This window comes from Macaca thibetana, chromosome 9 (genome assembly GCF_024542745.1).
Source record: "Macaca thibetana thibetana isolate TM-01 chromosome 9, ASM2454274v1, whole genome shotgun sequence".
NCBI classification, from domain to species: Eukaryota; Metazoa; Chordata; class Mammalia; order Primates; family Cercopithecidae; genus Macaca; species Macaca thibetana.
In genome coordinates, this window is record NC_065586.1 from 38,957,856 (window position 1) to 38,972,430 (window position 14,575).

The following is a 14,575-nucleotide window of genomic DNA, read 5'->3' on the forward strand; positions in this document are numbered from 1 at the left end:
GTCATCAATTCTCACCTTCCAAAGTATCTGAGACCTTGCTCTTCATAACTGCTGTCTAAGAGAAGACATTGGTTTTTTGTTGTCTGAAAGAGAAGCCTGGGAATGCAAGATCTGAGAAGAGAGGTAGGTTGGGAAAAGGGAGTTGGAGTTCCTCAGACAAAAGGAGGAGGTTGAGTGTGCAGTGTCCAGTCACTGGGTGACAGATGAAGACTCAGTGGAAAAACAGGAAGGAGAATAGGTAAGTCTTCCTCAGAAAAGGACAGATATGATGAAAGGATCCAGGGCAGTCACAGCTACAGTCTCTGGTTGCCAGCAGCAAACAGGGGTAGGGGTTGAAGGCATCAAGGATACCCATGGGCTGAACCCTCCCAGAAGCAATAGTTCCACATTTCCCTGCTAAATACAGGTAGGGTGTGAAGTGACAGGGCCCACTAGACCAGAGAAAGGCAATTTCAAGACAGAAAGTAAGCCCAGTTCCAAAAACAGGCTCTTAGGAGTTTATCAGAAAACTATTTCCAGGCACTGGGAGTGATTAGTCATTTCAGAAATCACAAATCTATGACCCAGCAATTCTCATCCTGGTTTAACATGAGTGCACTGGAGGATAAACTGTTGATTGTGAGATCAGTTTAGTATATGGGAAAAAGTATTTCTTTTAATAGAATGCAGTATAAGAGAAAATATCAACAAAGTACATTACAGGTAATTAGGGTAAGGATCTCATAAAACAGAATCGTAAGTTTTTGGTGTTAATCTTAAGTTTGCATGTGTTAGAGACACACACGTGAACACACTATTCTTCGAGATACTATCCACATCACTCCTCCCTCAATGTAGCCTGCTCAGTGAGGTCTTTTCCTCTCCATCCTATCTAAAATCAAACCTTGTATCTGACTTTTCCTATTTTGATTTTTCTTTATGATGCTTATCATAGCCATCTTCTTTTCTTTTTTCATTTTTGTGTTGCAGACTGACTTTCAGTAGATTACAGAGCAAATGTACTTTGTCAACATGACTGCTGGAAGCAATAAGGACACAAACTCTCTGGTCTACAGTGACCTCCCAATAAAAATATTCTAGGATGGCTTGTCACTGGCCTCTTTTGTAACAAACTACTATTTCTGGATCAATACAAATGTGGAGGACATGAAGACACAGTACTCTGTGGAGCCAGGATTGGGGTAAATGCCACCCCGTGATCACTATGACAGGTTCTATTACTAGAAGAATGCAGAAAAGTTGCACTGAGCAGTCAAAAGCAATACTCATAACACATATTTAAGTACATAATAAAAATGTATCAAATTAACACAAGAAAGGGTGAATTAATCAAACAGTGCAGGGACAACTGGCTATTTATTTGGAAGGATACAGAGCTGCTTACCTTACACCACATACAATAAGAAACACCACAGGGACATATGAATAATGTAATTTAATATAATGTCTGCTTCACACATGTTGAAGGAGAGACATACCTGCGTGGTTCCAAAGGGAGTTTACTTATGCCAATAGGAAAGGAGAACAAACAGAAACACTTAACTTGCAACTAGTAGAGTAACTTTATTTCTAACACTGAGCCTTCTACATAGGAATTTACAGAAATGAAAAACACTGTGCTGCTTATTCTCCATTTCTCTTCCCAGATTCTCTCTCCACCCTTCTCTGTGCCCACCTGGGCTCTCCCGCAGATGTATCTGGTTGGTTTCTCCAAAGAGAGGCACCAGCAATTTGGCACCACAGTTCTGGTAGTAATGATGTCTCTTACAAGGTGGCCCCTCCTCCATGACAGCAGTTCTTACTGGGCTCTGGTAACACTGTTTCCATCCTTGCCCTTCAAGGCTCAGAATGGTAATGGCTTCCTGCTGATACAAGTCTCTGGGTGTTTCAGTGCCCCTTGTTTCTGGCCCACACCACTGTAATCAGTCTGCCATTAAAATCTTTTTAGTTGGAGAATTCTGTTTTCCGCCAGAAAGAACCATGGCTGATACAAACAGCCATCCGTATATTAACTTGTCAAAAGAAATAATTCTTCCCCCAATTACCATATAGAACATTAACACTTAGAAAAATATTCCTCTGTGCCAGCTGGAATGCCTTCAGCTCTTAAGTATCAGATAGCCCTAAGACCAAATAAAAAACAGTTATTGAGGGTTATACGAAGTCCCAGTGGAGAGCAGGTACAGAGAGCAGAGTAGCTCGGCAACATCACCTCTGAGCTGGTTTTTCCCACCTTGTACACTGTTATCTTCAGCCCACTGCCCTTCAGATACAAACGATAAGCCAATAGCATGTACAGACATGAAAAAGCCCAGTAGAAGAGACAAAGTCTCTTCTCATGTCATGACAATGTTGTATCAAGGAGATCTTTCCCAGAAGGACTACACAATAATTCCCAAACATCTCACTGCTCCCAAGTTCACCCCAACAAAATCATTAAAATGGAACTTCCATGATTAGCTTTGACTAATTTGGACTTACCACTTAAGTCATCTGGGAGAAGAATGCACAAAAATAAAAAATTTAGCTCAGCAAGGATGAAGTAGGGAATGGCCATCACATGGGCAGTGTCTATTAGAACTGCTGACCACTGTGTTCCAAGAGGGGGGCAAAGGAAACAACAGGACAAGGGAAGCAGAGACACTCTAAAATACTAATACACAGAACTAGTGTCACATAGGCCATGCCTAAACAGATACATAATGAAATAACAAGGGTATGAAAAGGGCCTTTCATTACATACCGCCACTTTTTATTTGAGGAGTGCAGTATTACTGTTTGTTAACCTTTGCATAATTTATGTAAAAACCATTCTTAACAGCATTTACATTACAGAATGACCCAGAGGTAGCTGAAAAACCTCAGAAAACTACTGTTTAACTTCTTTACTCAAGTGACAGTTCAATAATGGCCATATTCATGCATATATGCCAGGAAACAGTCAGAGGAAAGGTACATGATATAGTTCTTTGTGAAATAATATTTCACTAAAAACACATACTGGCCAAACTACAAAGGGACTCTGGTAGTATTTAGAGTAGGACGGATTCAGAGGTAGTTAAAAACCTCACGAAAATATTTTTGGCTTCTTTCTTGAAGATGCGGTTCAGCTGTAAATGGCCATAGCCATTTATTTACGTCAGGAAAGAGAAGGGGTACGCAGTTTGTATTGCCAAATACGTTTTCATATATACACAGTGATGTGCTGTAAATATTTGACAGCAGGTTATCTGAGAAAATTAAAACCCTGATTTATAGTTTGTCAATTTCCATGGTGTAAACACTCCCACTAAGTCCAAGCTACCAACAAGACAGCACTGCATGTCGAGTTGGGAAGAGACAGATGTGCAGTGCACACTATATACAGTATTTTCATCACACAGATTAAATAAGTAAAACAACAAAGGTAATAGTGAAATGTAGCAAAATAATTAGGAAGTGATGAGTGCTGAGTATTTATTACCTTTGTTTTTAATTTAACTGTAAGTTTACATATTTTAAATAATGACTGTTTTTAATAACTGGCTCACAAAATTCCTTAAAATCTAACAATCAGCAGAACTTTTAAGTCAGTATGAGGTTATACTAGCACATCACTATATTTAAGTATATGTGTAGAAATATATTTACATATCCATACAAACATATGTACATACACATATATATCAACCTATAAAGACACCAATGGTATTTAGTGTGGAAAATATTAACACATACCATAGTAGTTACTCAATTAAGGGTACGTACTTTCTCATCACAATCATGTTGAATTCCAATATACAAATCAAGCATACTCAAATTTATTATATTAGCATACTCACATAAGGTCTACAAACATCAGGGACTCTTCACATGTATGTCTAATGCTGTTGTCATTCAACTTTTACAAGCTTCAGATCCCACTGTGAATATGGGTATAAATGAATATTGTCCATTATATTTGCAATACAATTTTGGTATCACATCTGGAATACAACACTAAACAGCATAAATTCTAGATAAATATTTTCACCATATTACTTAGGTGAACAGAATTCCCCTCAGTACAAATTTTCTAATGAAAGGTTTTAATTTTTCTTGAAAGCTTTTACATATTCAAACAAGAAGTCATTTTCTACAAATGTCTGACATTCTTTGGCTTTCTCTAATCTCTTTTGAAACTGTATAACCAATTTCACAGGTGTACGAAGGCTTCTAACATTCAGGATGTTGAAAGAGCTTTCACCCTCGTATGAATTCTCTGATGTTTGGTGAGCACTGACCTCTGACTAAAGGTCTTCCCACATGCATTACACTCATACGGCTTCTCCCCTGTGTGAGTCCTCTGATGTTTAGTGAGAGCTGATTTTTCACAGAAGGTTTTCCCACATTCGTTACACTTATAGGGTTTCTCCCCAGTGTGAGTTCTTTGATGTACAATTAGGTTTGACTTCACACAGAAGGATTTTCCACATTCATTACATATAAAGGGTTTCTCCCCTGTGTGTGTTCTCTGATGGACAGTGAGGGCTGATCTGTGGCAGAAGGATTTCCCACACGCATTACATTCATAGGGTTTCTCCCCTGTGTGTGTTCTCTGATGTTCAGTGAGGTTTGACTTCACGCAGAATGTTTTTCCACATTGCTTACATTCATATGGTTTTTCTCCTGTATGTGTTCGCTGATGGTTGGTCAGGTGTGGCTTCTGGCAAAAGGCTTTCCCACATTCAGTACATTCATAGGGCTTCTCCCCTGTGTGTGTTCTCTGATGTTGAGTAAGGTTTGACTTCTCCCAGAAGGTTTTCCCACATTCACCACATTCAAAGGTTTTTTCTCCTGTGTGAGCTCTCCGAAGCTGGGTAAGATGTGACTTCTTGCTGAAATTGCTCCCATTTTCATTATAATCATAAGACTTTCCCCCCATGTGTACTATCTGATGTTTTAAGAGAGTTGACTTTTCCCAGGTTTTGTCACTCACTTTATATTCATGGAGAATCTTTCTTGTGTAAGCTCCCTGATGGATAATGAAAGCTGAATTGTCACAGAAGATTTCCCCATATTCATTATATTCATAAGGATTGTCCTTTGTAAGAGCTCTCTGATGTCCGAACCTTAAATTCATGCAGAAGGACTTCCCACAAATACTGCATCCATACGGCTCCATTTCCAAATGAGTTCTTTGAGATATATTGAGCTTTAAACTTTCAATGAAGGTTCTTCCACATTCGTTATATTTACAGACTGTCTCTCCCATCTGAGATCTCTTATTTGTAAAAAATGCTGCCTCATCATGGAAGCCTTGTCCATTTTTATTATACTCAAAAGGTTGGCCAAAACTTGGCTGACTGAGATCCTGGTGATAATTAATGGCATTCCTTTTTTGATCATATTTATAAGACTTCTCTCCAATAGGGATTTTCTCATGCCTAATATCAAGGAGCAATCTCTCACATACATTAAACTCATCAGGCTTCTTTCTGGAACAGTTCTTTTTACTAATAATTAAGCCCGAAATATTTTTCAAACTCATTTCACATGAGTCACATATTTTATAGGGATAATTTCTTAAAGAAACAGGATCTGTGCCCAAATTGAAAGTTTTGCCTCCTTTGTCTCCATTTTCTACACTTACTGTTTTGTTGTGGAATAGAAGCTCCCAAAAATGGTCATCTTCATTTTCCTGGTTGCTCTTTAACATGTCATCAACTTTCCATTTCCTTTCTAGAAATGAGAAAAATAACCACATCTTATGAACCTTAGTACATTTCTGATGGAATTGGACTTTTACACAAACGCCCTATCATAGTCAATTCTTTTGTTTTAAATTCAGTTTACTGGTGTGAACTGAGTTCAAGTGTACATTTTCATTACCCACCAGGGTTTAGGTGGAAAACATAAACATGCTTCAGTGGAAACAGGGAGAGGAAATTGGCAATGACATTTAACACTTTATAAATATAACCTTCAAAACTGAAAAGAAAAGGTGAAATAAAATTCACAGCACAGAGAACTAGAGTGGCTGATTCAGAAATAGAAAAACTCGGAGAAAATGGGGTGAACCCAACAGAGACAATGAACACTGAATAAAGAGATGGTGAAGATTAGCACACAAGGGGTTTCAGAGGATGAATTAAGTTTGGTGGAGACAAAATAGAGCTTGGTCCTAATCCTCTCACACACAGTTTTCTGGGGTAGAATTCCCACCAGAGTACATGCTTCTTTCTTTGAATCAACAAGAAAATTAACATTCTGAAAACATCAACTTCCTTGGGTTCAAAAGAATAGTCCTATATAGCCCAAGATCCAGTGTTTTCTTTAAGTTTTATTGAGAAGAAATAATTTTTTTTAACGCCGTAGGAAAAGCATACTAGGGAAGGTGAAATAAACTCAAGACATGATAAATAGGAGATAGAGATATTCTGAGAGCTGTTTTTTCAAAGAGCAGGAAATGCACAGAGAATGAGTTCAAGGGAGTTGTTTTTTTAAAAAGGAAATAGAGTGCGTGGTAGTGAGAAACATAAGAATTAAGTTCGGCAGAGGTAAAGCATGGTTTACACCCTCATCTTCTCAACATCATGCAAATCTATTAAAAATATTTCTGTGCAGTTTGGCTAGAGATTAGACTCTCAGAAATTGCTCATCCCCAACAACATACCTTCCACTCAGCTAGAAACATTCTATCCTTATCTCTCCTTAGATCCTGGATATCCTTCAGTGAACTGCTACTTTAACTTAAAAACAAAAACTAATAATAATAAAATAATGATAGCAAAAATCTCTATAACATCTCTACCATTTTAAGGCTCCACTTGATCCATCCTTTAGAAGTTACTGTCTATATAATTCATTGTAACATAAAATAAATCCCTTGCTCAATGCTATTGCCTCTATTGTGACCAGAGTCCAGATCTTGGCAGGTGTTACTACAGTCTTGTTTCCTCTGCCCCCACTGAGCAAACTGTACATTATTCTTATAAAGCAACATGCACTGAATTATTTTCAACCTGTACCTGATCAGCTATAATACATGAGGACAAAATATGGGGATGTGTATTTAGAAAGAGTACCATAGAATACTTTCAGAATGTATGAAAATGAATGCTCTCTCCTAAATCTGGCTACACAGATAATCAACAAAGTAATTATCAACATATCCAAATTAGTAAGAGAGGCCCTTCTCTTTTGGAGAACAAAAATCTCAATACAGAAAGAAACCCTAAGCAACCCTAAGCCATATGAACAGGTCTGAGTTTTTGGCATACAGCCACTGGTGAGTTAATGTCATAAAATCTGGGCTATTTAAGTTTCAGCTAAAAATTAAGTTCTAACTTAAAACAAGTTAAATAATAACAAGCCATTACTATTCAATGTCTAAACACTTTACACACACAGTATGAATTACCTGAAAAAAGGCAAGGCAAACAAGAATGGAAGTTTTTCAATAAATGAGAAAGCATTTGCAAATAAAATTTAAGACATAGAATAGGATGGGATTTGACATAAATTTTAGGGAGCAGAAACAAACAAATTTAAGACAGGTAGCAAACGACTACACTATCATAGTCATTGAAAGGGAAATTTACTGAGCAGATCCCTTGCTGTGATCTATTGAAAGTCAGCCCTTGACACAAGTGTTTAAAATTTAAAAAAGAAAAGGAAATTTAATTTATTAATAAGCAGCAACTTTAGGTTCGTTTGTTAAGCTAAAGGAAGATAAATTGAATAATTTAGGCTAAAAAAAAGAGAAAAGAACCAACTAGGAATTAGAAATTAGACAACTAATAATTAGACTGACTCAGGAATGAGAGAATACAGACATGGTTTTGCTTTTGAGTTATATCAATGAAAAGTGAGAATATAAAGGTATGTAGAAGATAGTTTTAAATGAAAAATAACAATAGGAACAAAGAGACCGGTAGGAGATATTAACAGGTTTATTAGCACAGCAATGCCATGGTTGCCATTCAAGATAGCAGTAACGTGGAAGAATGTACCTTATTTGACTACAGGAAACCAGGCTCTCTGGTTTTTGTGTAGCTCAGATTGTTATTCTTCAATATCCTCTATGGGATGAATTTAATACTTACCAAAAGCATTTTTGTCCCAGGACTACTCTCACCTACATACAATCACACTCTAGAAAAGGGGTTGGCATATAACTACAAGACAATGGCCCTTGAGCTAAGAATGTTTTTTAAGTTTTTAAAGGGAAAAAACTGGATGAGACAGTAGAGAAAAGGGAAGAGGAAAAGAGAGGAGAGAGAAAGAGCAAGAGGAGAAAGAGAAGGAATAAGGAAAAGAAAGAAGATGAGGAGGAGCAGCGGTAACCACAACCATATGTGGCCTGCTAAGCCTCAAACATTTACTATCTGGTCATTTACAAAAAAGTCTGTTGACTTCTGGTCTTGAAGATCTCATTCTGCCTCATTCCTTTAACATCATCTAAAGTTGATGCCTTTCAAATGGATACTTCTAGTTCTGGCCTCAACCATGTACTTACACATATCCAATCTCCTAGTCAAAAACAGCCTTGATTCTAACAGTTATCTCCAACTTCTGGTGTTCAAAATTAAATCCGTGATAACTCCCTTATACATCTCCTCTCTAATTTTTCTCTGTCTCAGTAAATGATAACCTAATTTATCTAGCTGCTTGAGACAAATTATCGGGGTCACACTTGATTCCCCTTTCTCTCATATACAATCTGACAGCAAATGCTCTTGGCCCCATCTTCAAGATATTTGTACAAACCTACCACTTCTCAGTACCTCTGGCACCTCCAACACAGTCTCAGCCACTATCCTCTCACCTCTGAAGCACATATGGTACCCTATCCCTACTCATGCCACCCATAACCACCCACCACAGTATATATACTGCACAGATGTCAGAGAGATCCTTTTAAACTGTAAATCAAATCTGACAACTTAAGCTGATTTACATTTACTCAAAACAGTTTCTCATAGCACCAAAAGTAAAATTAATGTATCTACCATAGTTCATGTTACTTCTCATGACATTATCTCCCACCAGTCTCCACCATGCCCACTAGCTTCCAACCACAGTGGTTTCCCTCACAGTGTTCAAACATTCTAAGAACACATCTGTCTAAGAGGTTTGGTATCTTATGTTCCCTCTGCCTGGACTACTCTGAATCCACATAACTCACACTTTCATATTATTAAAGCCTCATCTCTAATGTGGGAACTCCTCAAAAAGGTTTTCTCTAACCTACTTGCCAAACAAGACTATACCGTCATTCTTCATCCTCCTTTCCCGTGTGAAGTCTCTTCACAGCACTGACCATGACCTAACAGTGTGTGTGCACCTATATACACACACATATGCACATGGGTGTGTACATATATACACACACACAGACATGTGCACACACACGCATTTTTTTGTCCTTTATTGTAATACACACTAGGATACCAGGGACATTATTCTGTTAATTACCTAAAACATAACAGACATAGTAAGTGCTCATCATATATTGTTAAATGAAAATATGGAAGGATTGCATGAATACCTGTCAGCTAACAAAAGGTGTCCAAGACAACAGAAGGAAGGCAAACAATTTTAAAAGATAAAGACAAACTAACCAAGAAAACATATCTAAAATGAAGCCAACTGGTTTGGATTATAGGTATAAGTAAAATACTTCAAAATGTCAAAAAAATAAAAGAAAGTTTTTTGTTGTGTTTTTTTTTGTTTTTTGTTTGTTTGTTTGTTTGTTTTGAGACAGTCTCACTCTGTCACCAGGCTGGAGTACGGTGGCGCAATCTCAGCTCACTGCAACCTCCACCCCCCAGGTTCACGATTCTCCTGTCTCAGCCTCCCGAGTAGCTGGGACTACAGGAGCGTATCACCACATCCAGTTCATTTTTCGTATTTTTAGTAGAGACGGGGTTCCACCATGTTGGCCAGAATGGTCTCGATCTCTTGACCTCATGATCCGCCTGCCTCAGCCTCCCAAAGTGCTGGGATTACAGACATGAGCCACTGCACCCAGCCAAGAAAAGCATTTATGAGTGAGAATAACATATGGAGGAGTGATTAAGGTAACAGGGATGTGGGCCAATTGTTTTTGATCATTTCCAAAGGTCTGGAGCTAAAAATAGACATTTCTAAAAAATATTCTAAAGGTGACAAATTCTAAACCAATTACCTAAGTTCTAATTTCCTCTGGCTTTCATCTGCCTTGAAATCACTAACTCACCTGGGTGGCACTGGCTTGGGAATCCTTTCTCTAATATCCAGGGCTCTTCTCCTTGCTCGATCTTAAAGACCACTTCTGGTTTAGTAATGCAATACCCTGTTAAGATAAAATAACACAGGACTGGAGCTAAATAGCTTTGTTTCAGGGGCTCTGAATACATGATGGGGAAGAAAGGCACGGCTTCACCAGCTATTCAAAGAAGGTGCACAAATGAACCAATCCCTGAGGAAGGAAGAGCACCTTTATGGTGGCCAAATGAGATCAGTCATCTCAGAGACTTCAATCTCAAGCTTTAATTTAGAAAACTACAGGGCATTCACGTTTCATCAACTAGTAAATGCATGCTATTGATAGTCATGTGGGGAAAAAAACTCCTTACCTACTGAGACAAGATTGCTATAATTTTCCAGGATCACATCTCTGTATAGTATCTTCTGAGCAGGGTCCAGCAGATACCACTCTTCCTGAGTGAAGTCCACACATACATCCTTGAATGACACTTGTTCCTGTAATAGTATAGTCTTTTTACATGAAATGGTCAGAACTAGATGATATAGAAAAGATTTAAGAGAACTAATATCTTTAGAGTTTACTAAAAAATGACAGATAGTTTACCTCCCTCTGTGCTATACTATATAGAAAACAAAATATCTTGTATAAATTGAGTTTTTATTAAGGGTCTGGAATTGTGCTAGGTGCTGCAAATCCTACTGGTGAAAACAGACAAACATGGTCCCTGTTCCCAGAGTGCTTATGACCTGATAAGGAGATACACAGAATAACATTTATTAAGTTGCACACTGCAGGAACTAGCAGTGTGTACCAAGGAGATTGAAGTTACAGAGGAAATATTCGTTGTTTCATATTACCTTTTACATTATCAAGTTAACTGTCATCAAGGAAGTAAAACTTTGTTATTAAAATAATAGGACTGAAATGAATATGAAATGAATATGACCAAGCTCAGCACATATTGATTCAAGTGACTGCCCCGCAGTCTACATGCCCATCAGAGAAAAGGATGAATCCTCTCCGCTCAACAAGATCATCTTCTGGAGCTTCCACCAATGTTTCCAATGTTACTGTTTTTAAACACAATATTTGGCATCTAGTAAAAAACTTCAAGGTATGTGAAAAGACAGAGACAATAAAAAAAAGACAAAAGCAAACTCACAGGTGACTGAGATAGTAGAATTAACAAACAAGAACTTCAAAATGAATTAACATGTTCAACAAAACAGAAGAAAATATCAACAAAATAAATGAGAAAATGGGAGAAGTTCAACACATACATGGTATGTGTGTTATACAGAAAAAGGTTAACACAGCAAGCCTGAGACTACTAACCTTTGAAAGGTCTGCTACAAAAGATCACCGTTGATGGGCATTTGGGAGCTTGGATTTCAGAAAGGTTCTGACCTTAACCTTCTCTGATAAGAACGGCTCACTGAGCCTGAGCTGTTTGTATAAGTAATATGGTTTATACTCGACATGTGCATTGCTTCTGGGAGTCTAGAATTTGGGTACATGATAGGCAGAAAGTACCTATGTGACCAGCCTCTAATAAAAATTCTGGGCACCAAATGTCTAGTGAGTTTCCTTGGTATACATTTTACGTGTATTGTCACATGTCATTGCTAGAGGAGTTAAGCGTGTTCTGTGAGACCCCATTGGGAGAAAATTCTAGGAATTTCGCTGATTTTGCTTTGTATCCTTTTACTACAATAAATCATAGCCATAAGTATGACTATGGATCTACAAGAAACAATACATCAGTAACAACAGGCACACCTAGCACCCCAATTTTGGTTTCTAATGCCATGCTCCAAAATATGCTGAGTCATCCTAGGGCATCATTAATAACCTGGGCGTGCTCTCAGACACCTCTTACACATGTATACACATACCCACACATGCACACACACACATACATACATAAAATGGACATTCTAGAGCTGAAAAGCACAATATCTGAAATTAAGAGCTCATTGCATGGGTTCAAAATCATATTAAAGAAGACATAATCTGAAATATTTATGCATTTAACAAAAGACTATCAAAATACATAAGGCAAAAACTTGGAAATATACACCACAATTGGAGGCTTAACACCCCTGTAAGTACTGATGGATCAACAGGCAGAAAATCAATAAGTACATAAATGACCCAAAATAGCACTATCAACCAACTTGATCTAAGTGACATTTATAGAATACTTCATCCCAAACAATAAAATATACATTCTATCATTCTGTTCATGTTCAACATAGAACGTATTTTGGGCCATAAAACATACCTTAATGAACTTAACGCAATAGCTATCATACAAAAAACATGTTCTCAGACTACAATGGAATTAAATAAAACCAATAAGCAAGAGACGGTTGAAAAATCCTCCAAATACCTAAAAGCTAAACAACATACAACCTATAGATCAAAGAGAAAGTCTCAAAAGAAATTTTTTCATGTTTTAAATGAAAATACTCCTTATCGGCTGGGCGCGGTGGCTCAAGCCTGTAATCCCAGCACTTTGGGAGGCCGAGACGGGCGGATCACGAGGTCAGGAGATCGAGACCATCCTGGCTGACACGGTGAAACCCCATCTCTACTAAAAAATACAAAAAACTAGCCGGGCAAGGTGGCGGGCACCTGTAGTCCCCAGCTACTCGGGAGGCTGAGGCAGGAGAATGGCGTGAAGCCGGGAGGCGGAGCTTGCAGTGAGCTGAGATCCGGCCACTGCACTCCAGCCTGGGCCACAGAGCGAGACTCTGTCTCAAAAAAAAAAAAAAAGAAAAGAAAATACTCCTTATCAAAATTTATGGGATGCAGAGACAGTAGTTCACAGAGAGAAATTTATAGCATCAAATTCATGTTTAGCTCTGCAAAAGATGCTTCTACAAAAATGAAAAAAACAGACCACAGACTGAGAAAAACTATTTGCAAACACTTATCTAAAACGGTGTTAGAACCAAAATATGCAAAAGAACCCTCAAAACTCAATAATAAGAACACAAATTATGCAACTTGAAAAACAGGCAAAAGATCTGAATAGACACGTCACCAAAGACAGACCAATAGCAAATACACATACGAACAAATGCTCACCATCATGTGTCATTACAGAAACAAAAATGAGATACCATAACATTTATTAAAATGGTTAAATCCAAAACAATGACAACATCAATTTCAGGTTCAGATGCAGAATAACAGGAATTTTGATTCACAATTGGTGGGAATGCAAAATGATACAGCACCTGTGGAAGACAGTTTGGCAATTTCTTACAAACAATCTAAACAATCTAAATTCGTCAGGTATAGTGGCACACACCAGTAATCCCAGCTACTCGGGAGGCTGAGGAAGAAGAATTGCCCAAACCAGAAGGCAGAGGTTGCAGTGAGCTGAGATCATGCCACTGCACTCCAGCCTGGACAACAGAGTGAGACTCTGTCTCCAAAAAACGAAAAAAGAAAGAAAGAAAACCAGTGCTCCTTTGAAAACCAGCTGCTTCTAGGGCTGGGGCAGACCATGTATATAATGAGCCTGAAATCACTTCTGGTACCAGAAAATGAGAAAGTACTCAAACGAAAACACGATAATGGGCTATGTCAAAGGGACACAGGAACCAACTGAAAACACAGCCTCATGGCCAAGCTGAAGCAGTTGGAGCAACAAAATGAACAAGGTAGTGTTGGATTATAACCAAAGTATAAGATAACTAGCAATGAGTTCATACTAATATAAATAAATGATTAAATAAACACAAGAGAACAGACAAATCTCCTGCACAGAATTCCTAATAATTTATATGGATACTCTCCCATCAAGGAGGTGTAGCGTAATTCTCCAGTTCATTCCAAAGAGTACAGTTGAAAACAGAGGACAAAGGAGTAAATTTACAGTGGAGAAACATGACCACACTACCTCCACCAGGTAATCAACAGTGATACATCAACAGTGATAAATCATGCTCATAGCATTTTCCTTTGATATGACATGACTGAATGACACTACCTCTGTGGTCTTCCTCTAAGAAACCCTAACCTCAGTCTAATCATGAGGAAGACAGTAGACAAATATCAACTGAGGGACATTCTACAAAACACCTGACTTGAACCCCTCAAAATTGTCAAGGTTATCAAAAACAAGGAAAGTCTGAGAAACTGTCACAGCCAAGAAGAGTCTAAGGAGACATGATGACTAAGTAGAATGTAGGCATCCTGGAACAGAAAAATTACATTAGGGAAAAATTAAGAAAATCCCAATAAAGTGGTCATTACTTAATAATATATCAATATTGTTTCATTAATTGTGACAAATGTACTACATTAATATGTTAATGATAGGGGAAACTGTGTTTATGGGATGTATAT

At 37.9% G+C, this 14,575-nt stretch overlaps 1 protein-coding gene across 7 annotated transcripts in view; it reads right to left on the minus strand.

Moving 5' to 3' along the window:
• Positions 1 to 1,543: 1,543 nt before the first annotated feature.
• ZNF248 (zinc finger protein 248) overlaps positions 1,544 to 14,575 on the minus strand; it is a 30,180-nt gene continuing 17,148 nt past the window's right edge. For 4 of the 7 annotated variants that reach the window (XM_050805068.1, XM_050805069.1, XM_050805066.1 and 1 more), the window contains 3 exons: positions 10,581 to 10,707; positions 10,202 to 10,297; positions 1,544 to 5,700 (listed from right to left, as the gene is read on the minus strand). In XM_050805068.1, coding sequence (XP_050661025.1) covers positions 4,202 to 5,700; positions 10,202 to 10,297; positions 10,581 to 10,707 — 1,722 coding nt within the window. In that variant the 3' untranslated portion in view covers positions 1,544 to 4,201. The remainder of the gene's footprint in view (positions 5,701 to 10,201; positions 10,298 to 10,580; positions 10,708 to 14,575) is intronic. The other 3 variants (XM_050805071.1, XM_050805070.1, XR_007728930.1) reach the window with 2 other exon arrangements.